The following is a 27,430-nucleotide window of genomic DNA, read 5'->3' as shown; positions in this document are numbered from 1 at the left end:
ATAGAATTTTTTTCATTCATACAAATAGAGACTTCTTTTGGTGGTGTTTGATCATCACTGGGTTTTACATTTTTTTTTATTATATATAAAAAGCAAAAAAAAAAAAAAAACACACAAACACACCCCACGAAAAAGGCCTAACATTTTGAAGAACATTTTTATTTTTATATATATATATATATATATATATATATATATATATATATATATATATATATATATTTTTTTTTATTATTAAAATATATATATTTATAATAATAAAAAAATTATTATATATATATATTTATAATAATAATAAAAAAATTATATATTATATATATATATATATATATATATATATATATATATATATATATATATATATATATATATATAAAATATTTTTTTATTATTATATATATATATATATATATATATATATATATATATATATATAAAAAATATTTTATATATATATTTTTTTTTTTTTACTAATATATATATATATATATAAATAAAATATATATGTGTGTGTGTGTGTGTGTGTATATAAATTTATATCTGCTATAAAATGCATCCAATAAAAAAAAAAAAAAATGCTGCCCAAAATGTATTCTGCTACAGGTCTTTGGTAAAAAAAAAAAAAAAATCCCAATAAGTGTATATTCATCAGTTTACAGAGTATGCAAACATGGGATATATACTGGATTTTTTTAAAATACTACTACTAAGTAGCAGCGATCAGCGACTTATAGCGGGACTGCGGGCAATCTTACACTGACGCTGGGTGGGATCCAACTGCCACTGACATCACACGTGACACCAATACAGTGATCATTGTTAATACTGTACACTGTCACTGTACTGACACTGGCTGGGAAGGGGTTAACATCTCAGGTAATCGAGGGGTTAAATGTCTGCCCAACAATGTGTTTTGTGTAATGTGTGCTGCTTTTTACTTAATCCGTTTCTTACCCCTGCTTTGCAGGAACAAAAAACAGAAAAATCATTCCCTCTGTACAGAGCTCTGTGTTGATTGTCAGCACAGGGCTCTGAGCTGTGATTGGACACAGTCAATCAGCAGGCCCCGGCCATGAAGCATTGGCTGGGAACTGCTGACAAAACTCCTAGTGTGTACAATCACAGTGGGGGGGCGAGGCACCTTAATCCAGTACGTCTCTGTGCGGGCCGCTCATCCGCAATCTTTTGCAAGTGGCCCGCAGGTGCTTAAAGCTGAATTATATCTGCTTATATTTTGTTTTTTCTGGTCCCTTCGTTCCCCCTCATCAACATGATAATGACATACTTAATGTGTAACTAAAAGGAAAAAGGTTCTATTTTTCATTTTGGATAGAGCAAAGAGAAGGTTGTAACACATTTGTTTTTTGCCATCTGTGTTCTATAGGGGAGACTTCCCTTCACTTCCTGTCCCATTGCCACAACAGGAAGTGGGAGGAAATCCCTTCAAAATGAGGGAATGCTGGGGCCCCACCAGAACTAGTGTCCCTATTGGAAGTTTTTCCCTCAATTACTAAAAAAAAAAAAAAAATTATGGTTATACTTTAATATTTTATGGTTTTTGTGTAGGGGGGGTTGTTATTTAATCAGACAGCTAAAGACAATGAAAATCCTGCGTATGTCGTATCTGAACATGGCCGCTCTCGCCGATTTGCGATTTGTTTGTTTATCATCAAACTTGTGTTGTATGTTTTTTCTTTTTTTTAATAAAAAGGTTTGGACTTTAGCTATACTTTAAATAAAATTCTTCCATTTATATTTTGACCCGGTGATGTCATCGCTGGGTCTCTGTGCTTCTCTATGCAATGTGGGCTGATCGTGGCTGGTGGGAGGAGCCAGCAGGGTGCTGTACATAGCTTCCAGAAAACATCCCAGCCCCCGGCCTAAATTCTCCCCTCACAAGTCTCCAGCCCTGAAGCGAGCAGTAGGCTGGCTCTTGGGAGGAGTTATGCAAATATAAAAATGCCATGATGGGAGGGCATAGTTCTGGAGGAGTGGGCGTTCCCCTTAGACGCCATTCACACAGGGGCAACACGACTTCCAGTGCGACTTTTGGAGGCAACTTGGACATGACTTGAGTATGAATAACAGCGCGACTTGGAGTGACTTCAACATGACTTGGGTCGATTTACAACACGATTAAGTCGCCCCAGGCCAGGCGACTTTGGCCGTGGCCAACCAGAGAATAACGAGCTCTCAAAAGGTGAACTCCATGCCAAATTTTAAATAAAAAAATAAAAAAATCGGCATGGGTTCCCCCTCCGGGAGCATACCAGGCCCTTAGGTCTGATATGGATTTTAAGGGGAAACCCCCCCCCCAAAGTCCATACCGGACCCTTATCTGGGCACACAGCCTGGCCAAGCAGGAAGGGGGTGCGGACGAGCGAGTGCCCCCCCCCCCCCCGAAACGTACCAGGCCGCATGCCCTCAACATGGGGGGGTAGGTGCTTTGGGGAAGGGGGTGCCCTGCAGCCCCCCCCACCCCAAAGCACCTTGTCCCCATGTTTATGAGGACAAGGGCCTCTTCCCGACAACCCTGGCCGTTGGTTGTCGGGGTCTGTGGGCGGGGGGCTTATCAGAATACGACGTCGGGGGTCTTCTTCCGACTTCTCCACTCTGTTCAGCCTCTTCTCCCGCTCTCCGTACAGTTTTTAAAATGTGTCCTCACTAGTGAGATTTCTCCCCGTCTTGGTGACACCCTGGGGGTGTGTCAATCTCCCAAAACCTCCTATGAAATCTCAAACACAACTGGTTCAGATAGGAAAAGAATGCTCCTTACATTGAAGGTCAATGGGAACAACGCTCCTTACATTGGAGGTCAATGGGAACAACGCTCCTTACATTGAAGGTCAATGGGAACAACGCTCCTTACATTGAAGGTCAATGGGAACAACGCTCCTTACATTGAAGGTCAATGGGAACAACGCTCCTTACATTGGAGGTCAATGGGAACAACGCTCCTTACATTGAAGGTCAATGGGAACAACGCTCCTTACATTGAAGGTCAATGGGAACAACGCTCCTTACATTGAAGGTCAATGGGAACAACGCTCCTTACATTGAAGGTCAATGGGAACAACGCTCCTTACATTGAAGGTCAATGGGAACAACGCTCCTTACATTGAAGGTCAATGGGAACAACGCTCCTTACATTGAAGGTCAATGGGAACAACGCTCCTTACATTGAAGGTCAATGGGAACAACGCTCCTTACATTGGAGGTCAATGGGAACAACGCTCCTTACATTGGAGGTCAAAGGGAACAACGCTCCTTACATTGGAGGTCAATGGGAACAACGCTCCTTACATTGGAGGTCAATGGGAACAACGCTCCTTACATTGGAGGTCAATGGGAACAACGCTCCTTACATTGAAGGTCAATGGGAACAACGCTCCTTACATTGGAGGTCAATGGGAACAACGCTCCTTACATTGAAGGTCAATGGGAACAACGCTCCTTACATTGAAGGTCAATGGGAACAACGCTCCTTACATTGAAGGTCAATGGGAACAACGCTCCTTACATTGGAGGTCAATGGGAACAACGCTCCTTACATTGGAGGCCAATGGGAACAACGCTCCTTACATTGGAGGCCAATGGGAACAACGCTCCTTACATTGGAGGTCAATGGGAACAAGGCTCCTTACATTGGAGGTCAATGGGAACAACGCTCCTTACATTGAAGGTCAATGGGAACAACGCTCCTTACATTGAAGGTCAATGGGAACAACGCTCCTTACATTGAAGGTCAATGGGAACAACGCTCCTTACATTGAAGGTCAATGGGAACAACGCTCCTTACATTGGAGGTCAATGGGAACAACGCTCCTTACATTGAAGGTCAATGGGAACAACGCTCCTTACATTGAAGGTCAATGGGAACAACGCTCCTTACATTGGAGGTCAATGGGAACAACGCTCCTTACATTGGAGGCCAATGGGAACAACGCTCCTTACATTGGAGGTCAATGGGAACAACGCTCCTTACATTGGAGGTCAATGGGAACAACGCTCCTTACATTGGAGGTCAATGGGAACAACGCTCCTTACATTGAAGGTCAATGGGAACAACGCTCCTTACATTGAAGGTCAATGGGAACAACGCTCCTTACATTGAAGGTCAATGGGAACAACGCTCCTTACATTGGAGGTCAATGGGAACAACGCTCCTTACATTGAAGGTCAATGGGAACAACGCTCCTTACATTGAAGGTCAATGGGAACAACGCTCCTTACATTGGAGGTCAATGGGAACAACGCTCCTTACATTGGAGGCCAATGGGAACAACGCTCCTTACATTGGAGGTCAATGGGAACAACGCTCCTTACATTGGAGGTCAATGGGAACAACGCTCCTTACATTGAAGGTCAATGGGAACAACGCTCCTTACATTGAAGGTCAATGGGAACAACGCTCCTTACATTGAAGGTCAATGGGAACAACGCTCCTTACATTGAAGGTCAATGGGAACAACGCTCCTTACATTGGAGGTCAATGGGAACAACGCTCCTTACATTGAAGGTCAATGGGAACAACGCTCCTTACATTGAAGGTCAATGAGAACAACGCTCCTTACATTGGAGGTCAATGGGAACAACGCTCCTTACATTGGAGGCCAATGGGAACAACGCTCCTTACATTGGAGGTCAATGGGAACAACGCTCCTTACATTGGAGGTCAATGGGAACAACGCTCCTTACATTGGAGGTCAATGGGAACAACGCTCCTTACATTGAAGGTCAATGGGAACAACGCTCCTTACATTGAAGGTCAATGGGAACAACGCTCCTTACATTGGAGGTCAATGGGAACAACGCTCCTTACATTGGAGGTCAATGGGAACAACGCTCCTTACATTGAAGGTCAATGGGAACAACGCTCCTTACATTGAAGGTCAATGGGAACAACGCTCCTTACATTGAAGGTCAATGGGAACAACGCTCCTTACATTGAAGGTCAATGGGAACAACGCTCCTTACATTGGAGGTCAATGGGAACAACGCTCCTTACATTATTGATCAGGGGGAGAAATAAGGCCCATGACTGGGTGGTCACTGAGAAGAATGCTCCTTACATTGAAGGCCAAAGGCAAGAACAATGCTTACATTGGTGGTCAGTGGGAAGAATGCTCCTTACACTGGAGGTCAGGGGAAAGAATGTCTCCAACATTGGTGGCCAGATGGAAGCATCCCCCTTACAGACAGCTAAAAGGATTTCTGCTGTTGTGCCACTGAATCTGCCAAGTGCCGCTGGCTGTGGAACTATGGAGGCACCATCAGGTGGAAGGTCAAAGAGCCACAGCTCAAGGAACCCCCAGCAACCTCTGGAGGAACCCTGGTTGGAAAAAGCTGACAGACACAAATGAATACAGTTCAGACACATACATGGCCCCACAAACAAAAATGGTGGGGTAGGCGAAGGGACTTGGTAAACAAGCCCATGTCTCCAAGTGCCAGGCAATACCTAGAAGTCTCCAGTGTTCACCAAAGAACGATAATAAATAAGAAAATCAAATAGATCTCACCACTGCAGGCCCTTAGAAGATACAGTTTGGGTTCTCGGGTCTGCTAGGTGTTGCTTCTCTTCCTGTTGGATCCCATTTTATATCATGAAGGATAAAACAGGAGAAGAGGGAACACCCGAGAACACCACTGTCAAAGCAAGAGAAAGTAGAGCAGGGTGGTCTCACAACTTGGTGACAAGCCAGAGGGCAACTCCTCCCGCCACATTCCAGTCATATCTGAAATACCAGACGTTATTCTTCCAACCTGCCCCATTTTGGAACAACCTCACCCAAGTTTTCTCTCCTTACCGAGATCGTACTCCGGATCCAGAGGCTCGCTCTTTATCACCTTCCTCCTCCGTCTCCTGGTCCGGCCGACAGCTGGCTCCTTCTTGGACTTTGCCGCTTTGGGTTCCTTCTTCTCGGGGCCTGCGGATGCTGACCGTCTCCTCCGCTGAAATAAAACAGGATACAAAAGTAAGCAAACAGCGGGAAACCTTGTGGATGAGGACTACGCTGTCAACATTCCTGGACCCAGTGGAACAAAAATGGAGGGAATTTAATTAACAACTCCAGCCAACTTGGTTTTAGTTTTGAAAAAAAAAAGAAAGAAAGACAGGATGAAGAGCGCCAAACCACAAAAAACGGACCAAGGAAACCGTTCATCAAAAACAACCCCATGCGTTTTGGGAGTCTAAATGCTCCCTTCCCTTCATCAGGGCTTGGGTGTTGTATATATTCTTCTGAGGACTCAAATAGCCCAATTACAAACTGAATTTATAGGACGAATTTATAGGGACACTATCGGAAATGGATACCACTGTTGGATCGATTATTCGGATACTGTATCACTTTGGACTGACCTATGGTCCGGCATTGTTCATGTGATCCATCTCTTCCTGGGGAATGTAATAGTTAAGTGCTCACACTGATGCTGCCCAATTCAAGCGGGGAAACGCCAGACAAAAACTGTACAAAAGGCACAGGAAGGTGTAAATGCCTATTGCATTACCACCACCACTTCTTATTAAATACAAGAACCAAAAATATTCACACAGACTTGAGAAAGTACAAGCATTTCAAAACTCAACTCTAGCTTTAGGCGCTGCCAGAATTGCTGCGGTTGGAAAGTTGACGTGTTTCGGGGACATGCCTCCTTCCTTAACCACTTAAGGACCGCCGTATTGGCAATGTACATCATTACAATGGCACAGGCAGGTACAAGCACGTACATGTACGTGCCTGCCTTCCAGCGGGTGGGGGGTCCGATCGGACCCTCTCCCACTGGATACGGCGGTCCGGTTCGCTGCAGGAGCGATCCGTGATGAGGGGATGGCCGTTGGTTTCTGGCCACCCCCTCTCGATCGCTCCTGGCCAATGAGAAGCTTCCTCCCACTGTGTATTGTATACACAGGAAGGAGGAAGTGGTGTCATTCTCCTCGGGGCGGTCTTTTTGACCGGACTACGAGGAGAAGACAGAAAGTAAGTGCACCAAAACACTACTCTAACACATAGGTACACAAACCCCCCCCCCGATCCCCCCCGTCCCCCCTCCAGTCACAGTGTCACTGATTGCATTGATCATTTATTTACTGATCACTGCATTCAGTGTCAGTTGTAAAAGTAAAAACTGTCAGGGCAGTTAGTGTTAGGTCCAGGGTAGCCCCCTATCACCCCCCAATAAAGGTTTAACCCCCTGATTGCCCCTAGAGTTAACCCTTTCACCCCCTTTTGCCAGTGTCACTAAGCGATCATTTTTCTGATCGCTGCATTAGTGTCACTGATGTCGCTAGGTAGCTAGTTTTTTTAGGTTCACCGCCAGGTTTTTATAGCGCTAGGTACCCCCATATACTACCCAATAATGGTTTTAACCCCCTGATTGCCCCTAGTTAACCCTTTCACCAGCGATCACTGTATAAGTGTCACTGGTGACGCTGGTTAGCTAGTTAGTTATTTAGGTTCCCCGTCAGGTTTTTATACAGCGCCAGGGACCCCCATATACTACCTAATAAAAATTTGAACCCCCTGATTGCCCCTAGTTAACCCTTTCACTAGTGATCACCGTATAAGTGTTACGGGCGACTCTGGTTAGTTAGATTTTTATAGCATCAGGGCACCCACCATTTATTACCCAATAAAGGTTTAACCCCCTGATCACCCGGCGGGGGATATCAATTAGGTTTTAGGGTCAGGGTCTGCGTCACCCCAGGCAGCGCAAGGTTAGTGCCAGTACCGCCAACACCCACGCGCAAAGTATAAACCTCCCATAGTGGTATAGAATCTGAACAGATCAATATCTGATCTGATCAGATCTATACTAGCATCCCCAGCAGTTTAGAGTTCCAAAAAAACGCATTGTTAGTGGGATCAGCCCAGATACCTGCTGGCACCTGCATTTTGCCCCTCTGCCCAGCCCACCCAAGTCCAGTATTGATCGATCACTGTCACTTACAAAACACTAAACACATAACTGCAGCGTTCGCAGAGTCAGGCCTGATCCCTGCGATTGCTAACAGTTTTTTTGGTAGCATTTTATATTTAAATCCGGTTTTCGTTGTCCCGTACGCGGCTAGGCTCCCAAAAAGTCCCCCACATGTGGTATCCCTGTACTCGGGAGAAGCAGCAGAATTTATTTTGGGGTGTAATTTGACTTCTGCCCATAGCATGTGTGAGCAATATATCATTTAGTGACAACTTTGTGCAAAAAAAAAAAAAAAAAATTTGTAAAATTCCTGCAACTTGTGGCAAAATATAAAATATTTTATGGACTCAACATGCCTCTCAGTAAATAGCTTGGGGTGTCTACTTTCCAAAATGGGGTCATTTTGGGGGGTTTTGTGCTATTTTGGCATTTTATGGCCTTTGAAACTGTGATAGGTAGTGAGGAGTGAAATCAAAAATTTGCACCCTTAGAAATCCTGAAGGCAGCTAGACTCCCAAAAAGTCCCACATATGTGGTATCCTCGTACTCAGGAGAAGCAGCAGAATTTATTTTGGGGTGCAATTCCACATATAACTATGGCATGTGTGAGCAATATATCATTTAGTGACAACTTTTTGTAAACTTTTTTTTTTTTTTTTGTGTGTCATTATTCAATCACTTGGGACAAAAAAAAAAATAAAATTCAATGGGCTCAACATGCCTCCACAACTTCCTTGGGGTGTCTACTTTCCAAAATGGGGTCATTTGGGGGGGGGGGGGGGGTTGTACTGCCCTGCCATTTTAGCACCTCAAGAAATGAGATAGGCAGTCGTAAATTAAAAGCTGTGTAAATATACGCTTGACATTTTTTTTACTAAAGACATGTGGCTGAATAAATGTTGCCCTAAATGTATGACTAAAATTGAGTTTATTCGATTTTTCTTATAACAAAAAGTAGAAAATATAATTTTTTCTCAAAATTTTCGGTCTTTTTCCATTTATATCGCAAAAAATAAAAATCGCAGAGGCAATCAAATACCATCAAAAGAAAGCTCTATTTGTGGGAAGAAAAGGACGCAAATTTCGTTTGGGTACAACATTGCATGACCGCGCAATTACCAGTTAAAGCAGTGCAGTGCGAAATTGTAAAAAGACCTCTGGTCCTTAGGCTGTTTATTGGTCCAGGGCTAAAGTGGTTAAGTTCAGATCTGAGAAAGGGGGCATGTGCCCCGAAACATGTCAGCTTTCTAACCGCAGGAATTCTGGCACTGGCTAAAGCTGGAGATGAGTTTTGAAATGCTTGTACTTTGTATGTTTTTGACTCTTGTATTTGATGAAATCTGGTGATGGCAATGCACTAGGCGCTTGCACCCTCCTGTGTCTTTTTACAGTTCTATCACTTCCTGGATTATGAGGACCTCAGTTAGGGAGACCCTGCCAGACAAGAGCAGCCTCCCCCGGCCATCTGGCCTTCAAAATTGGGTGGGCAATGTGCAGTACTGCACCACTGATGATGACAGAAAGGGTTAGAACCTCTGTCCCTCAATTCTGCATTCCTAGGGACAGTCAAAAAAATAATAAATTAGATATTAACCGAGTTGGCCTTTGAAGAGACACTCTTAAATTTGCCAATTCAGGACAGACTGATAGTGTCCATTATGAGGGTTTCCCAAAATCCATGTGTTGAGTTCCCAGGTCTGTACACTTTCTGTGCCCATTATGAGGAGTTCCCAACACCCCTGTGCCAGGTCACTGGGTTTGTTCACCTGCTTCTCACCTGCTGTGCCCATTATGAGGGGTTCCCACCATCCCTGTGCTGAGTTCCCAGGTCTTTACACCTACTGTGTCCATTATGAGAGGTTACCACCGTCCCTGTGCCGAGTTCCCGGGTCTGTACACCCGCTGTGCCCATTATGAGGGGTTACCACCGTCCCTGTGCTGTGTTCACGGGTCTGTACACCTACTGTGTCCATTATGAGGGGTTACCACCGTCCCTGTGCTGTGTTCACGGGTCTGTACACCTACTGTGTCCATTATGAGGGGTTCCCACCATCCCTGTGCTGAGTTCCCGGGTCTGTACACCCGCTGTGCCCATTATGAGGGGTTACCACCGTCCCTGTGCTGTGTTCACGGGTCTGTACACCTACTGTGTCCATTATGAGGGGTTCCCACCATCCCTGTGCTGAGTTCCCGGGTCTGTACACCTACTGTGCCCATTATGAGGGGTTCCCACCATCCCTGTGCTGAGTTCCCGGGTCTGTACACCCGCTGTGCCCATTATGAGGGGTTACCACCGTCCCTGTGCTGTGTTCACGGGTCTGTACACCTACTGTGTCCATTATGAGGGGTTACCACCGTCCCTGTGCTGTGTTCACGGGTCTGTACACCTACTGTGTCCATTATGAGGGGTTCCCACCATCCCTGTGCTGAGTTCCCGGGTCTGTACACCTACTGTGCCCATTATGAGGGGTTCCCACCATCCCTGTGCTGAGTTCCCGGGTCTGTACACCCGCTGTGCCCATTATGAGGGGTTACCACCGTCCCTGTGCTGTGTTCACGGGTCTGTACACCTACTGTGTCCATTATGAGGGGTTCCCACCATCCCTGTGCTGAGTTCCCGGGTCTGTACACCTACTGTGCCCATTATGAGGGGTTCCCACCATCCCTGTGCTGAGTTCCCGGGTCTGTACACCCGCTGTGCCCATTATGAGGGGTTACCACCGTCCCTGTGCTGTGTTCACGGGTCTGTACACCTACTGTGCCCATTATGAGGGGTTCCCACCATCCCTGTGCTGAGTTCCCGGGTCTGTACACCTACTGTGCCCATTATGAGGGGTTCCCACCATCCCTGTGCTGAGTTCCCGGGTCTGTACACCCGCTGTGCCCATTATGAGGGGTTACCACCGTCCCTGTGCTGTGTTCACGGGTCTGTACACCTACTGTGCCCATTATGAGGGGTTCCCACCATGCCTGTGCTGTGTTCCCAGGTCTGTACACCTACTGTGTCCATTATGAGGGGTTCCCACCATCCCTGTGCTGACTGTATTCATTTTACATGATGGAGAATGTAACAGGCTGGAGCACATAAAGGTGAGTGGGAACACAACTAAGCTCCCAGGGGAACAGGAATAGAGACAGGAACTGCAGTGGGATGACCTCACTGTTGGGAGTGTCCAGGACATAGAAGACTCCGCCCACCAGGCTCCACCTGTAAGTTACACACCACCTTCTGATGTCAGCATAACCCTTTAAATAAAGTACACTGAAAAAAAAAAAAAATTATTTTTAAACAACATTAAAGCAGTGTTAAACCCAAAAGAAAAGCAAACAAGCATATTGCAGGTTACCAATTCTTAGATGTGACGACTGCAATCATTTTCTTATTTTTTTTTTTAACTTTTCTTTTGGCTTTTTTCATTTGCCCGGTGATCCAGCCAGTAAATCTGTTCTTCAAAAGAACAAGCTCTCTTCCAGATGTAGCAGTTACAGGGATGAGACAAACCATGTTCCGCTGGTGCTTAAAATGATTCGTTTTAATTCATGGAAGTTCAATGAAGCTTTGACAATAAAACCTAGAAGACGATTGGTCTCTATGCAGAGCGGCACCAGATTTTGCACTACCCAGTTTTAGCAAATTGACCCCCATGGTCTAAACCAGGGGTAGGCAACCTGAGGCCCTCCAGATGTTGCAGAACTACAAGTCCTATCATGCCTCTGCGAGTAATTGTAACTGTAAGCCTTGCAATGCCTCATGGGAAATGTAGTTCTACAACAGCTGGAGGGGCCCCAGGTTGCCTACCCCTGTGGTCTAAACAGTGGACTGTGCCAAGGGCAGCAAAGAAGCCGCGAGAGGACTGCCTCTCTCCCAAAGACCGCCAAGTGGGCGCCGTCTTTAGAAGATCGAACAACAAGCCATGAGTAAAGGGATCAGTTCATGAAAATTAAAGAGGAAGTAAACCCTGATGGGTTTACTTCCTCTGATTCCCTGCAAAGGTAAAGCATAATGGACTACTGTGCATCGCATCACATCGTAGTCCATTATGTGTCACTTACCTGACACAGGAGCCAGCGAAGTCACTGCTGTCCCCTGTAGTCCGGAGCATCCATCTTCTCGGTGGGTCTCGCTGCTCCAGCGCTGTCATTAGTCGGAGCCGTGATCACGTCACTCCTGCGCACGGGAGCTGCCACTCGCGGCATATCGCCGTTAACTGCGGCGCGCTCAGTGCGCCGTAGACAGCGGTGCCTGTCTTTCGGCAAATATCTCCTAAACCGTGTAGGTTTAGGAGATATTTCTTGGACCTACAGGTAAAGCCTTAATCTAGGCTTACCTGTAGGTCAAAGTGGTTTGTAAGGGTTTACAACCACTTTAAATAATAGGTCAAGAACTTTTGCAAAGGAATAAACGGCACGCCTACGCCATATTCAGGAACGTGAAAAGAACATGTTGATGGGAAAATTATGGTTGGAGAAAAAAAAAATATATAAAATAATTGGTTGAAAAACACTGAGGGAAAAAAATATTTGACCCCCTGACGATTTTGTACTTTTGCCCACTGACAAAGAAACGATCCGGCTATAATTTTAATGGTCGGTTTATTTTTTTAATAGTGAGACAGAACAACAAAAATATCCAGCAAAAAAAAAAAAAAAAACACATTTCAAAAAAGTTTAATTGATTTGCATTTTAATGAGTGAAAGAAGTATTTGATCCCTCATCAATCAACACGATTGTTGGCTCCCACATTTCTTCTATACAGGTAATGAGCTGCGATCAGGAGAACTCCTTTTAAGGGAGTGCTCCTAATCTCAGCTTGTTACCTGTATAAAAGACACCTGTACACAGAAGCAATCAATCAGATTCCAATCTCTCCACCATGGCCAAGACCAAAGAGCTGTCCAAGGATGTCGGGGACAAGATTGTAGACCTACAAGATCATCGCCAAGCAGCTTGGTGAGAGGGTGACAACGGTTGGTGTGATCACTCGTAAATAGAAGAAACACAAAATAACGGTCACTCTCCCTCGGTATGGGGCTCCATGGAAGATCTCACCTCGTTGAGTTTCAATGATCATGAGGACGGCGAGGAATCAGCCCAGAACTACACAAGAGAATCTTGTCAATGATCTCAAGGCAGCTGGGACCATCGTCACCAAGAAATCTGGAAACACACTATGCTGTGAAAGATTGCAGCGTCCGCAAGGTCCTCCTGCTCAAGAAATCACATGTACAGCCCGTCTGAAGATTTCTAATGATCATCTGAATGATTCAGAGGAGAACTGGGGGAAAGTGTTGGGGTCAGATAAGACCAAAATCCAGCTCTTTGGCATCAACTCCACTCCCCGTGTTTGGAGGAAGAGGAGGAGGAATGCTGCCTATGGCCCCAAGAACACCATCCCCATCAAACATGGAGGTGGAAACATTATGCATTGGGGGTGTTTTTCTGCTAAGGGGACAGGACCACTTCACTGCATCAAAGGGACGATGGACTGGGCCATGTACCATCAAATCTTGGGTGAGAACCTCCTTCCCTCAGCCAGAGCATTGAAAATGGGTCATGGATGGGTCTTCCAGCATAACAATGACCCAAAACACATGGCCAAGGCAACAAAGGAGTGACTCAAGAAGAAGCACATTAATGTCCTGGAGTGGCCTAGGCAGTCTCCAGACCTTAATCCCATAGAAAATATGTGGAGGGAGCTGAAGGTTCGAGTTACCAAATGTTGGCCTCGAAACCTTAATGACATGGAGAGGATCTGCAGGGAGGAGTGAGACAAAATCCCTCCTGAGAGGTGTGCAGACCTGGTGGCCAACTACAAGAAACGTCTGACCTCTGCGATTGTCACCAAGGGTTTTGCCACCAAGTACCAAAGTTATAGTTTGCAAAGGGGTCAAATACTTATTTCTAGGGCTGCAACTAACGATTATTTTCATAATTGATTAGTTGGCCGATTATTGCTTCGATCAATTAATCAGTTAATAACCTTAGAAAAAAAGTGTGGTGTATAATTTAGTTAATATGCAAAGTTTAAAAAAAAAAAAAAAAAGCAATTTATCCTTAAATATCTCTATATGTAATAGTAACTATACATAACCAACTATATGGTTAGGGAGCAAAATATCTAATCCACTCTGAGAATAACAGACAGAAGAGATATACTGTATATATTATAGGGGATATATACTGTATATACTATTAGAGGAGATATACTATTGAAGATATACTGTACTGTATATACTATTAGAGGATATATACCATTATAGGAGAGATATACTGTATTTACCATTAGAGGCTATATACTGTATACATTATTAGAAGAGATATACTGTATATACTATTAGAGGAGAGATATACTATTAAATGGTCAATCTGGTAAATATCATTAGACTCATTAAATTTAACCCCATTATGTTACTGGCTGATTAATCGATTATGAAAATAGTAAATCGATTAATTTCATAATCGATTCGTTGTTCCAGCTCTACTTATTTCACTCATTGAAATGCAAATCAATTTATAACTTTTTCGAAATGCGTTTTTTTTGGGGATATTTTTGTTGTTGTTCCGTGTCTCACTGTGAAAATAAACCGACCATTAAAATGATAGACGGATCATTTCTTAGTCAGTGGGCAAATGTACAAAATCAGCAGCGGATCAAATACTTTTTTCCCCTCGCTCACCGTATCTCGAACAGCTTAGCGGCGTCCGTGTGCGATAATGAGGATGGCCGACAACCGGGATGTCTTGAAGAGCCCACACAACCCAACTGCGGATTGCCGGGTCCCAGCACAGTGCTGTTCTGACACTTTCACAGGAGGGTTTCATCTTCTTAAGTTGTTTTTACATCAGTTTTCTAACAAATTTCAAATTTTTGGAACGATTAGAGGGGGGTTGAAAATCGATCGACCGATCTGAATTCCATATGAAGAATAGCTTGTTGCTAAGGAGCAAAACGGGCAAGCCAACCCCTGCTTCCGTAGCAACCCATGAGTCACCAGTGGGCTCATCATTGCCAGCAATGGGGGGGGGAAAAAAAAAAATTAACACACAGCATGGGGTCCTTAAAGAGGGATTCCACCTACAAAAAAAATATTAAAAGCCAGCAGCTATAAATACTACAGCTGCTGACTTTTAATAAACGGACACTCACCTGTCCCGGGTTCCAGCGATGCCGGCAGCCGAGGCCGATCGATCGCTCGGCTCTCGGCTGCTGCCACCATTCTAGGTGAGGGAATCAGGAAGTGAAGCGAATCGGCTTCACTTCCCGGTTCCCTACTGCGCGAGCAATAGGAAATCTCCGCGCCGTCTCTGGGACCCGTGTGTGTCCCAGCAGACAGCGCGGCAGGACAGGAAATGGCGTAGACTCCCACGGGAGTCTATGCCCGGAAGTGCGTGTAACTACCTGTCTTTGACAGGTATCTCCACCCCCCTCCCCCCTGTAAGGTGCCAATTGTGACACCGGAGGGGGGGGGAGGGTTCCGATCAGCGGAAGTTCCACTTTAGGGTGGAACCCCGCTTTAAAGTGGTTGTAAACCCTTACAACCAACTTTGACCTACAGGTAAGCCTAGATTAAGGCTCACCTGTAGGTCCAAGAAATATCTCCTAAACCTACACGGTTTAGGAGATATTTACCCCAAGACAGCCACGGCTGTCTATGGTGCATGCTCGGGAGTGATGTCATCGCGGCTCCAGCGAATCACAGCGCCGGAGCCGCGAGACCTGGAAGTTGCTCTGGGATCCGTGGCAGCGGCGAAGAGGAAGACGGAGGACCGCTTCGGGGGCTTCATTCTCAGGTAAGTTATTCATAATGAGCTAGTATGCTATGCATACTAGCTCATTATGCCTTTGCCTTACAGGGTGTGCTTTTTAAAAAAAAAAAAAAAAAAAAAAAATTTGCCTTTACTTCCTTTTTAAAGTCTGGTATGGTTTTTAACCACTTTAAGGCTGGGTTCACACTGCTGCGATGCGGGAACGCTGCGAATCTACTGCGGGTTCCCACATCGCATGCCTCCCGGCGGCAGTTCACACTGCCCTATGCGAACTGCTGGGAGTGCCAGTGAAAAGTTAATGACACCTCCAAATCAGTCCGCATATCGCAGTGCGATCTTCAAACTCGGACAGGAATCACATCGCATGGTGTGAACACCCATGCGATCCGATTCTGCTGCGGACCAAAAAAAAAAGGGTCCTGTATGAGTTTGGGCCGGATGCGATGCAAATTCAGCCATACTATCTGTATGGCTGAAATCGCATCGCACAGAGATCGCATGTGATCTGCAGTGCGGTGCGAATCACATCCGATCTCGCACACCGCAGCAGTGTGAACCCAGCCCAAGACCGAGCCTCTTTTTTCAGACCTGGTGTTTACAAGTTAAAAACTTTTTTTTTTTGCTAGAAAATTACTTCGAACCCCCAAACATTATACATTTTTTTTCTAACACCCTAGAGAATAAAATGGCGGTCGTTTCAATACTCTATCACACCGTATTAGCGCATCGGTCTTCTAAGCGCACTTTTTTTTGGAACAAAATACACTTTTTTGAATTAAAAAATAAGACAAACAGTAAAGTAATTTTTTTATGTATTGTGAAAGATAATGTTACGCCAACTAAAAAAAAAAAAAAAAAAAAAAAAAAAAAAACCCCAAACTTTGCTACACAACTGAAAACCACCAAGGTTCTTTTATTGCATGTAATACCGTTTACTAAGGAATGCACCGATACTTTGCGGTGCGATTGGCAGCCATACAAAAATGAACGGGCGCAAAGCATCGCACGAGTTGTGAACAGGAATGCGGTGCGATTCCTGTCTGAATCGCATGCCGGTTCCCCCACACAGGAGCGGCGCGTGAAACCACATGCAATTCAGACAGAAATCGCAGCGCCTTCCTGTTTAAACCTCGTGTGATTCTTTGCAGTGCGATTTGCACCGACTCGCTTTGTACGGGCGCCACAAGTTTTGGGCATCGGGAGCATTTGCAAGAGTACTCGTAAAGATTCTCGTTCCTACCATTTACTACAATCCTAAACTAATTTTCAAACCGGTAAAAGGAACAAACAAAATGGGGCGTATTTATAAAACATTTGCAGATATTCTTGTCCTGTGAAAATGCATGTACAGGGCCTTGAAATTTTCCACATTTTGTCATGTTACCACCAAAAATGTAAATGTATTTTATTGGGATTTTATGTGATAGACCAACACAAAGTGGAACATAATTGTGAAGCGGAAGGAAAACGATAAATGTATTTCAACATTTTTTACCAATAAATATCTGTAAAGTGTGGGGTACATTTGTGTTCAGCCCCCTTTACTCTGATACCCCCAACTAAAATCTGGTGGAACCAATTTCCTTCAGAAGTCCCCTAATTAGTAAATAGAGTCCACCTGTGTGTAATTTAATCTCAGTATAAATACAGCTGTTCTGTGAAGCCCTCAGAGGTTTGTTAGAGAATCTTAGTGAACAAACAGCATCATGAAGGCCAAGGAACACACCAGACAGGTCAGGTATAAAGTTGTGGAGAAGTGTAAAGCAGGGTTGGGTTATAAAAAAGATATTCTAAGCTTTGAACATTTCACGGAGCTCTGTTCAATCCATCATCCGAAAATGGAAAGAGTATGGCACAACTGCAAACCTGCCAAGACATGGCCGTCCACCTAAACTGACCAGGCCGGGCAAGGAGAGCATTCATCAGAGAAGCAGCCAAGAGGTCCATGGTAACTCTGGAGGAGCTGCAGAGATCCACAGCTCAGGTGGGAGAATCTGTCCACAGGACAACTATAAAGCCGCGTACACATCGAAAATGTTCGATGGGAGCTTTTTGGTCAGAAATTCTGACCGTGTGTGGGCTCCATCGGACATTTTCCATCGGAATTTCCGACACAAAATTTGAGATCTGGATCTCAAATTTTCCAACAACAAAATCCGTTGTCGGAAATTCCGAAGTTCTATGCATGCTCAGAATCAAGCAGAAGAGCCGCACTGGCTATTGAACTTCAATTTTTTTCAAGCTCGTCAGACGTGTTGTACGTCACCGCGTTCTTGACGTTCAGAATTTGACAACATTGTGTGACCGTGTGTATGCAAGACAAGTTTGAGCCATCATCTGTCGGAAAAAAAAAAAATCAATGGATTTTGTTGTCGGAATGTCCGATCGTGTGTACAGGGCATTAGTGGTGCTCTCCACAAATCTGCATTTTTTTGTGCTTTTTGCAGATTTGCTCTACAGAACGTGTTCCATAGGAAACCATGTTAAATGGACTGCAGTGCAAATCTGCAAAAAGCAAAAAGCACTAAAACTGCATTGGTGTGAATCCAGCCTAACACTGCATGACAGCCTGAACACACCATCCCCACCGTGAAACATGGTGGTGGCAGCATCTTGTTGTCCCTGCTGAAGAAAAGCATCCCCACAGGGAAGTTGGTCAGAGTTGATGGGAAGATGGATGGAGCCAAATACAGGGCAATCTTAGAAGAAAACCTGTTATGTCGCGTACACACGAGCAGATTTTCCGTCTGAAAAAACTTGGATGGTTTTTTCAATGAAATTCCACTCAAGCTTGGCTTGCCCACACATAGTCACACAAAAGTTCTCTGAACTTTCAAACGTACAACACTACGACGAGCCTAGGAAAAGTTCAATGCTTCCAAGCATGCATCAAATTGTTTCCGAGCATGCGTAGTAATTTTGCACGTCTGAATTTGTACAGACGATCGGAATTTCCGCTCCAAACTTTTTTCGACCAAAGAATAGAGAACATGCTCTCAATCTTTTGCTGGTGGAAATTCCGCCAACAAAAGTCCGATGGAGCGTACACACACGATCGTATTTTCCGACCAAAAGCTCTCATCTGACTTTTGCTGTGGAATTTACGATCATGTGTACACGCCATTAGAGTCTGCAAAAGACTTGAGACTGGGGTGGAGGTTCACCTTCCAGCAGGACAACGACCCCCAACATACAGCCAGAGCTACAAAGCATATTCATGTGTTATAATGGCCCAGTCACAGTCCAGACCTAAATCCAATTGAGAATCTGTGGCAAGACTTAAAAATTGCTGATCAAAACGCTCTCCATCCAATCTGACAGAGCTTGAGATATTTTGCAAAGAAGAATGGGCAGAAATGTCCCTCTCTAGATGTGCAAAGCTGGTAGAGACATCCCCAAAAAGACTTGCAGCTGTAATTGCAGAGAAAGGCGGTTCTACAAAGTATTGACTCCGGGGGGCGCCATACAAATGTACCCCCCACACTTTTCACATATTTATTTGCAAAGAACATTGAAAACCATTTATCATTTTCCTTCCACTGCACAATTATGTGCCACTTTGTGTTGGTCCATCACAGAAATCCCAATAAATTACATTTTACACTTTTTGGTAGCAACATGACAATGTGGAAAATTTAAAAGAGGTATGAATATTTTGCAAGGCACTGGGCATTTGTTCTTTGTGACAGGGGGGGTGTGCAAAAATCCAAACGTTACCAAGTTATTTCCTCTCCAGGTTGAATGCTACGATTCATTCATAGATGTGTGAATCTGGAAATTACCACATTGTGGCCACTAGAAGGAGCCGGTGGATCACAGGCAATAAATACTTTTTTTTACAGAGATCGTCATCTAGTGAAGGAGTGTCCGAAAACTTTCCAAAACAAAGGGCCAGTCTACTATTCAAGCTTTGGTTGTGGCCAATAGGGGGAAAATGGTTCAAATCTCGACTGACCACCCCCCCCGCCGGGAGAACACAAAGGGCCAGTCTACTATTCAAGCTTTGGTTGTGTTCAATAGGGGTAAATGGTTCAAATCTCGACTGCCCACCCCCCACCGCCGGGAGAACACAAAGGGCCAGTCTACTATTCAAGCTTTGGTTGTGGCCAATAGGGGTAAATGGTTCAAATGTCGATCTGACCACGCCCCCACCCCCCACCGCAGGGAGAACACAAAGGGCCAGTCTACTATTCAAGCTTTGGTTGTGGCCAATAGGGGTAAAATGGTTCAAATCTCGACTGACCACCCCCCGGAGAACACAAAGGGCCAGTCTACTATTCAAGCTTTGGTTGTGGCCAATAGGGGTAAAATGGTTCAAATCTCGACTGACCACCCCCCACCGCCGGGAGAACACAAAGGGCCAGTCTACTATTCAAGCTTTGGTTGTGGCCAATAGGGGTAAAATGGTTCAAATCTCGACTGACCACCCCCCCCACCCCCCACCGCCGGGAGAACACAAAGGGCCAGTCTACTATTCAAGCTTTGGTTGTGGCCAATAGGGGTAAATGGTTCAAATGTCGATCTGACCACCCCCCCACCCCCCACCACCAGGAGAACACAAAGGGCCAGTCTACTATTCAAGCTTTGGTTGTGGCCAATAGGGGTAAATGGTTCAAATCTCGACTGACCACCCTCCATCAGCACTGACTGCGTTGATGGGGGGGAAATGGAGCGATTTTCTTGCCTGCAACCCATGCAGGAAAGAGAATTGCTCCGCAGTCTATGGCTGGCTTTATTGTTGGTGTCAGTGGGAGGAATAGTGCCCCATCATTGGTGTCGGTGTCCCAAGGGCTGGATGAAAAAAAAATAAAAATAAAACGCAAGCAAAGGGCAGCATCTGGCCCCAGGGCCAAAAGTTGGAGACCACTGATCTAGTAGCTATGAGGTATTTTACCAAGTCATGCTATTCTAAAGCCAGCCATCTATGGATCGAATATTGTCCGGTTTAGTAGGGACTGGCCCGAGATTCAGTCCATCTATGGGCAGGCTGGTACTGAACTCAATTGACTCTCAGTCAGTCCCTACTAAACCATACAACCAGCCTGCCCACAGATGGACCGAATCTCAGCCAGTCCCTACTAAACCGGCCAATATTCGATCCATAGTTGGCTGGCTATAGAAAAGCATGACTTGGTAAAATACCTACCAGTCCCTACTAAACTGGGCAATATTTGATCCATCTACCAACCAGCCCTGCAGATTTTTCTCATGCAATCACTGCTGGCGGCAGAACACAATAGCTCCGTGGGAGGGATTCCCCCATAACACTGCGGTGATGGGAGAATTGGGCACTTTTCTTACCTCCCACCATGGATGGAAGAAGATTGTATAATCCATCGGGGATGAAGTACATCTAACCTGGAGAGGAAATGGCTCAGAAACATTCGCTTTTGTCAACATTCACACAGAACGAACGTTGATGCAGGTTTCTGCTATCGTGACAGTCACACAACAACATCTCAAATTATCGGCATCATTGGGTCTGCTCACCTTCCGTTTGGGAGGTTCCTCCATGGTGTGATCTGTATCTTCTTTTTGCTTAGATTTACATTTCGTCTTCGGTTGTCTGGTCTTGGTCGGCATTAATTCCTCCACCCGCTTCATACGTCCCCTCAACCCCGGTTCCTTCTTTACCCTGGCCTTGATTTTGGTAATGGGTGGCATTTCCATGGGTGACCAAGGCGAATCGTTAAAGGTCGGCAAGCGTCCGAAGCTTTCCTCGTCGTCGTCTATCCGCTCGATTTTGACCTTGCTCAAGTCCACCTCCTGCACGCAGTGCGTCGCCTCCGGCGCGTGTGCTTTCTTGTGGCTCCGTTTCCGCTGAGTGGGCTGATCCTGCGGCAGATCGGCCTTCAAGTCTGTTTTAGCGCAGTCCAGGCCCAGCAGAGAAAAGCCATGGCTACCGTCGTTTGGTTGAACCGCGGGCAGCTGGTCATTGGTCATGTACGAGGCCAAGACCTTGTTTTTCGGCTTGGCCTCGCCGAAGATCTTTCGACTGCAACTCAGCTTTGGGCGAATTTTGTCTTTGCAGTTCGTTTTTTCGGCAATTTTATTTAAAAGGAGGCTTTCCTCCACCCCCTGTAGAGAGTTTACACTACAATCTGCTCTGTCTGCCACACCTGGCTGAGGGCATAGAACGTTATTTCCTGCAGAAGGTTTTGGTGCAAGCAGTGTTTTGTTGGTATGGGATTTATGCTGCTTCGAAAGAGTCTCGCACGTCCTTGCCTTGGCCGACGTGTCCAGCTCCGGAGCAGCTCCCGTAGAGTTTTTCAGTTGGGCGTTAAGCGCAGAGTCACCAGTACTTTGAGGCGTTGCGTTGGACTCAGCTGGAAGAATGTTGGGGAATAAAGTGTATTCTGCAACAGGAAGTCTGTGAGGAGGACCTTGGTTTGAATGGAGTGTGCTTGCGGCCTGTAAGCCGATGGAAAGCAGCGACGTCTGATGGTACGGAGACCAAGTAACTGGCAGAACCTGAGAATTGCTAGGCTTCCCGTTTAAGGGACACTTTGGGTGTACTGTCCCGTGTCCAGATAAGGTCCAATCCTTCGACGGACATACGGAGTTCACTGTAGGGACCCGTCCGAGAAGGTTTCTTTTTTCGGTGGCTTGCTGGCCGTCGACATTGGCCTGGCTGTTTTTTTTGCCGCACGACCCTGAGTTCTTTGGCTCTCCCTGGTCAATGATTGAGATAGGTTCCTGCTTTGCCAGATTGCGGGTGTCCGTGTTAAGGCTCAAGTTCGAGTCTTTGTTCAACAACACAGAGGCAGGCACTGGGTTGGCCACCCCTACGTAAGTACCCGGAATGGTACTAATAAGAGCGGCAGAGTTTTTGATCCAAGACCCAGACGCCAGCTGTGGTGACCCCGGATCTCCGTTTCTCAAGAACTCTGGGAACATGACCAGTGGCGCCCCCCGTAAAGTCTGGTTAACACTGCTGCTGGTGTTTGGCATGAGCCGCTGGGAGTTACAGTCGGACCTGGACAAGACGGTAGTCAGGGTGGCTTTCCCACTGGTATGCACCGGCGTTAACACTGGCATGGGAGGAGTCTTACGTTGGTTGGATGGGGCATGTTTATGACGGTGGGATTTGGAGGACAAGTCCAAAGGCATTTCGTAAACATCCGGAGGAGACACCATTTCTCGCTCCAGCTGCGGTGGGGACTTTAAAGGGGACACGGATGACGAGGAGGAATCGCTTTGAGGTTCTAGGCTAGAAGGCGTTCTTGAATAGGTGGTGAGGGCGATGGGGCTTACGTTAACCATGGGAAGAGTGGGATGTGCGGACAGAGTCTGTAAAGCTGTAAGTGCGGAGGACAGTGTGGAGGACAGTGTGCAGGACGTGGTGTCCGTGGAGGCTATGGAGCCGTCAGCCGTAGATGGGATGATGCTATTGCTGTTGGTAAGGGTAATGGAAGGGGCTGTGCTGACTGGTTTGTTTGTTTCGGTAGTAGCCACTTTAGGGTCAGTGGTTAAGGGTCTTCCAAGTGGAGAGGCGAAAGCATGGGTGTGCATGTCCGAAGGGTCTGGATTAGACATCTGTCCTGCAAACAGGCGGGCAGCATGGGAAGGGTTAGAGTCGGAGTGACGCCAAACGTGGTAGGCAAGGTAGCTACACTGAGGGGCTGTCCACAGTTGGCTGGAGGGATGTAAACTAAGGGCTGGCTCGGCGCTAAGACAGTACCGGTTGGAAAGGACAGAGGAAGCTTCTGCACGGTAGGGACCTGAGTGGTGGAGAAGCAGATTCTGCTCATAGTGAATGGGGTAAGGGTGCCAAAGCTAGACGAGACTACTGTGTGGGAGGCCTCCACCGGCTGGCCTGCAATTTGTAATCCAGGGCCCAGGATAGGCTTTTGCTTCGTGGAAGGATCCACATCGGCAGGCCGGAGAGCAGGGGGTTCTGTGCCCGCTGCTTTCTCCTGAGCCGGAATCCTGGCAGACTCTAGTTTTTTACCATGTTTACTCGAAGCGGTTTGAACTTTTGTATCCAGCATGTTAGCGGCTTGCTTGGCCTCAAGTGCTCGAGTCTTGCCTCTAGATTTGGACAACGGTGCCGTCACAGCAGGCTCCGAGACAGCGGGGTCCGGGGGCTTTTCCTCTAGTCGCTGGCCAGCTCCAACCTGTGCGCCGCCATCTTCCTGCAGCATCAGGGCATCACTTTGGTTGGGCGCTGGTGTTATATCCACCTGAAATAAAAAAAATAAAATAAAAAAATCAGCAAATATGCAGAATGAAAAAGCAATAAGGATTATATTTCTACATATTCTCCTTACAAAGAGCAGAGGGGACTATTCCGATTGCCAATCTAATACTCGACAGCAGAGATGGGCTATTCAATTGTCTGTTTCTAGAACCAGATGGTCTGGAGAAGCCAAGTAAAGTGGATAGTCCATTTTACTATTCAAAAACTAAACTCATCCATTTCTGTCTGCATGCTTAATTTTGTCCAGAAGTCAGTTTAAAAAAACAAACAAAAAAAAACAAAACAAAAAAAAAAACAAAACAAAAAAAAAACAAAACAAAAAAAAACACAACCGCTCCCCCCCCAGCATTTCTAGCCATCTTGAGTAAGAGCAGATCATTCATGTAACATTTACTTTATGGAATCCATCTGCCCTTAGGTCAGGCATGCAGGCAGGCAGGGGGGCGTGCTTAGCCGAGAAAACCCCTCCTCTCTTACCTCCCATGAAGATGTAGCGACTGAAGAAATAAAAATAAAAAACAGAAACAAAAAACATACACATACACACACACACACACACACACACACACACACACGTGTAAATACAATATGCCAGGGGTATTGAATTAAAATTCAAGGAGGTACAGTCGCTAAACTTCCGTTAGCTGAGGTCCAAATCTCAAGCATGCGCCGTCAGGCGCCCCCCACCAGACCCTACGTCAGGCGCCCCCCACCAGACCCTACGTCAGGCGCCCCCCAGCAGAGTGCCCCTTTACATAAGGTGTTCCCTTACATCAGGCATCCTCATCACAGTACCCCCCTACACTGGGTATCCCCCATCAGATTGCCCTCTTACATGAGATGTTCTTATCAGAGAGCCCCCTTATATTAGGCGTCCTCTTCAGAGTGTCCCTTTAGATCCGGGTATCAAGTTTATCATTATAGATCAGTTGTGACCCAGCAGCGCATATGTCCCTGTAGTCAGGCAGGAGGGTGGGAGCTGGGCAGAGAAGCTTGCTGCGGGGTGCCGGGCACACACGCCATTGGCTGCTGAGACACTGGTGGTCCTAGAAACCAATGACTGTTGCGTAGCGGAGATTCTGCTGCAGGCTGGTGGGCCAACGGTCTGGATTGGAGCCTCACTCGGTCCTAGTCCAGACCGCGGTGAGAGAGAGAGAGAGAGAGAGAGAGAGAGAGAGAGAGAGAGAGAGAGAGAGAGAGAGAGAGAGAGAGAGAGAGAGAGAGAGAGAGAGAGAGAGAGAGAGAGAGAGAGAGAGAGAGAGAGAGAGAGAGAGAGAGAGAGAGAGAGAGAGAGAGAGAGAGAGAGAGAGAGAGAGAGAGAGAGAGAGAGAGAGAGAGAGAGAGAGAGAGAGAGAGAGAGAGAGAGAGAAATTAGTTTATCATCAACAGAAGAGGATCGAAATAGGCAACAACGGTCATTGTTAAGTCATAATATCCAATCACTTCTTAAAGTATAATGAGGTTTCTCTTAAAGGTTCATTTATCAAGGCAGTGGGAGGATTCCAGAGAGTGAAAGTCTGATTTAAAACCGAAATTCGGGGAAAAAAAAAAAACCCTGCTCATATAATGGAACTGCATGCTCATTTTGTCTAGGGGTGAGGAGAAAGCTTATACTCACCCGATCCTTAGCTCCATCAGAAAACGGCACCCCACAATCCAGCAGTGGACTGTTTCTGGTCTATGGAAGATGACAACATCAGGAACAGCCCACAAATCAAGACCGCTGGAGCGTGGAGATGCCAGACCGGTCTTGTGCTGGGAGGATCGGAAGATTAAGGGAATAAATCTCCTCTCTTATAACCCACCCCCAACAAACACGGGCAGTTAACCCCATGAACTGCGAGCACAGCCCCACTGCATGGGAAACTTTTGTTTTTTTTCCCAGAGTTGGTCTTTAAGTAGATACAACGGTCACCAGAACCAATAGTCGGGGTTGTTTTCCCCAAAAGAGACACAGACAGCAATAAAAACCCAACAGGGGTACTAAACCCTCAACTAAAAAGCATAGAGTGCCTTGAAAAAGTATTCATACCCCTTGAAATTTTCATACCCCTTGAATCTGTCCACAGGACAACTATTAGTCGTCTCTCCACAAATCTGACCTTTATGGAAGAGTGGCAAGAAGAAAGACATTATTGAAAGAAAGCCATAAGAAGTTCTGTTTGCAGCTTGTGAGAGGTCATGTGGGGGGACACAGCAAACATGTGTTAGAAGGTGATCTGCTCAGATGAGACCAAAATTTAACTTTTTGGCCTACAAGCAAAAACGCTATGTGTCGCGGAAAACACTGCACATCACCCTGAACACACCATCCCCACTGTGAAACATTGTGGTGGCAGCATCTTGTTGCGGGGATGGTTGAGTTGGTGGGAAGATGGATGGAGCCAAACACAGGACAACCTTATGCCACACTACCGGAAATTCCGCCAGCAAAAGTCCGATGAGAGCTTTTGGTCGGAAAACGCGATTGTGTGTACGCTCCATCGGACTTTTGCTGGCGGAATTTCGGGCCAGGAAAAGATTGAGAGCACGTTCTCAATTTTTCAGTCGGAAAAAAGTTCAGATCGGAAATTCCGACGTGCAAAATTCCTACGCATGCTCGGAAACAAATTTGACGCATGCTCGGAAGCATTGAACTTAATTTTCTCGGCTCGTCGTAGTTTTGTATGTCACGGCGTTCTTCACGGTCGAAAGTTCAGAGAACTTTTGTCAGTTGTGTATATGCAGGCCGAGCTTGAGTGGAAAATCCGCTCGTGTGTACGGGGTATTAGAAGAAAACATGTTAGAGGTGAGGCCAGTCAAGTTCTTCCACCCCAAACTCGCTCCTCCGTGTCTTTATGGACCTTGCTTTGTGCACTGGTGCAAATCATTTGGTGGAGGGGGGATTATGGTGTGGGGTTGTTTTTCAGGGGTTAGGCTTGGCCCCTTAGGGTCCTTTCACACGGGGCGGATCAGTGCTGATCCGCCCCGTGGATATCCGTTTGCTCAGCGGGGATCGCCGGAGCGTTCTCCACTGAGCAGGAAGATGATAGGTCTTGTCTCTGCACACTGCGCAGGGGACGGACCTGTCACAGCGCCGCTCTCCCCTATGGGAGATCAGCTGACGACGGACCGCAGCGTCCGTCGTCACCCGATCCGATCACGGATGGAAAAATAGCTTTTTCCTCCGTCACACTTTTTCGGATCGGAGCGGCTCGGATGTCAGCAGACATGTCACCGCTGACATCTGACTCTCCATAGAGCCCTATGGAGCATCCGTTCAGGTCCGCCTGAAAAACTGACAGGCGGACCTGAACGGAACGTCCGCGTGAAAGGAACTGTTAGACCCCTTTCACACCACACCTTGCGTCGGCGGTAAAACGTCGCTATTTTTAGCGGCGTTTTACCGCCGGATTTGAGGCGCTAGCGGCCGCGAAAGGGTTAAAACCGCCGGCAATACGCCGCAATGGCGGCGTTTTGCCGGCGGCATTACGGCGCTGCCCCATTGATTTCAATGGGCAGCAGCGGTGGAGGAGCGGTAAACACACCGCTCCTTCACC

At 46.2% G+C, this 27,430-nt stretch overlaps 1 protein-coding gene across 1 annotated transcript in view; it reads right to left on the bottom strand.

The window, feature by feature from the left end:
• Positions 1-27,430, bottom strand: part of BCORL1 (BCL6 corepressor like 1) — a 145,756-nt gene that overhangs the window by 65,287 nt on the left and 53,039 nt on the right. Inside the window, 3 exon segments of the mRNA XM_077484877.1 lie at positions 5,811-5,955; positions 21,182-23,214; positions 23,217-23,874. Coding sequence (XP_077341003.1) covers positions 5,811-5,955; positions 21,182-23,214; positions 23,217-23,874 — 2,836 coding nt within the window.

Source organism: Lithobates pipiens, unplaced genomic scaffold (assembly GCF_037356315.1).
Source record: "Lithobates pipiens isolate NorthernLeopardFrog02 unplaced genomic scaffold, aLitPip1_a1.2 Scaffold_1, whole genome shotgun sequence".
In the NCBI taxonomy this organism is placed as follows: Eukaryota; Metazoa; Chordata; class Amphibia; order Anura; family Ranidae; genus Lithobates; species Lithobates pipiens.
Note: the sequence above shows the minus strand (reverse complement) of the source record. Positions and strands in the feature narration are given on the sequence as shown.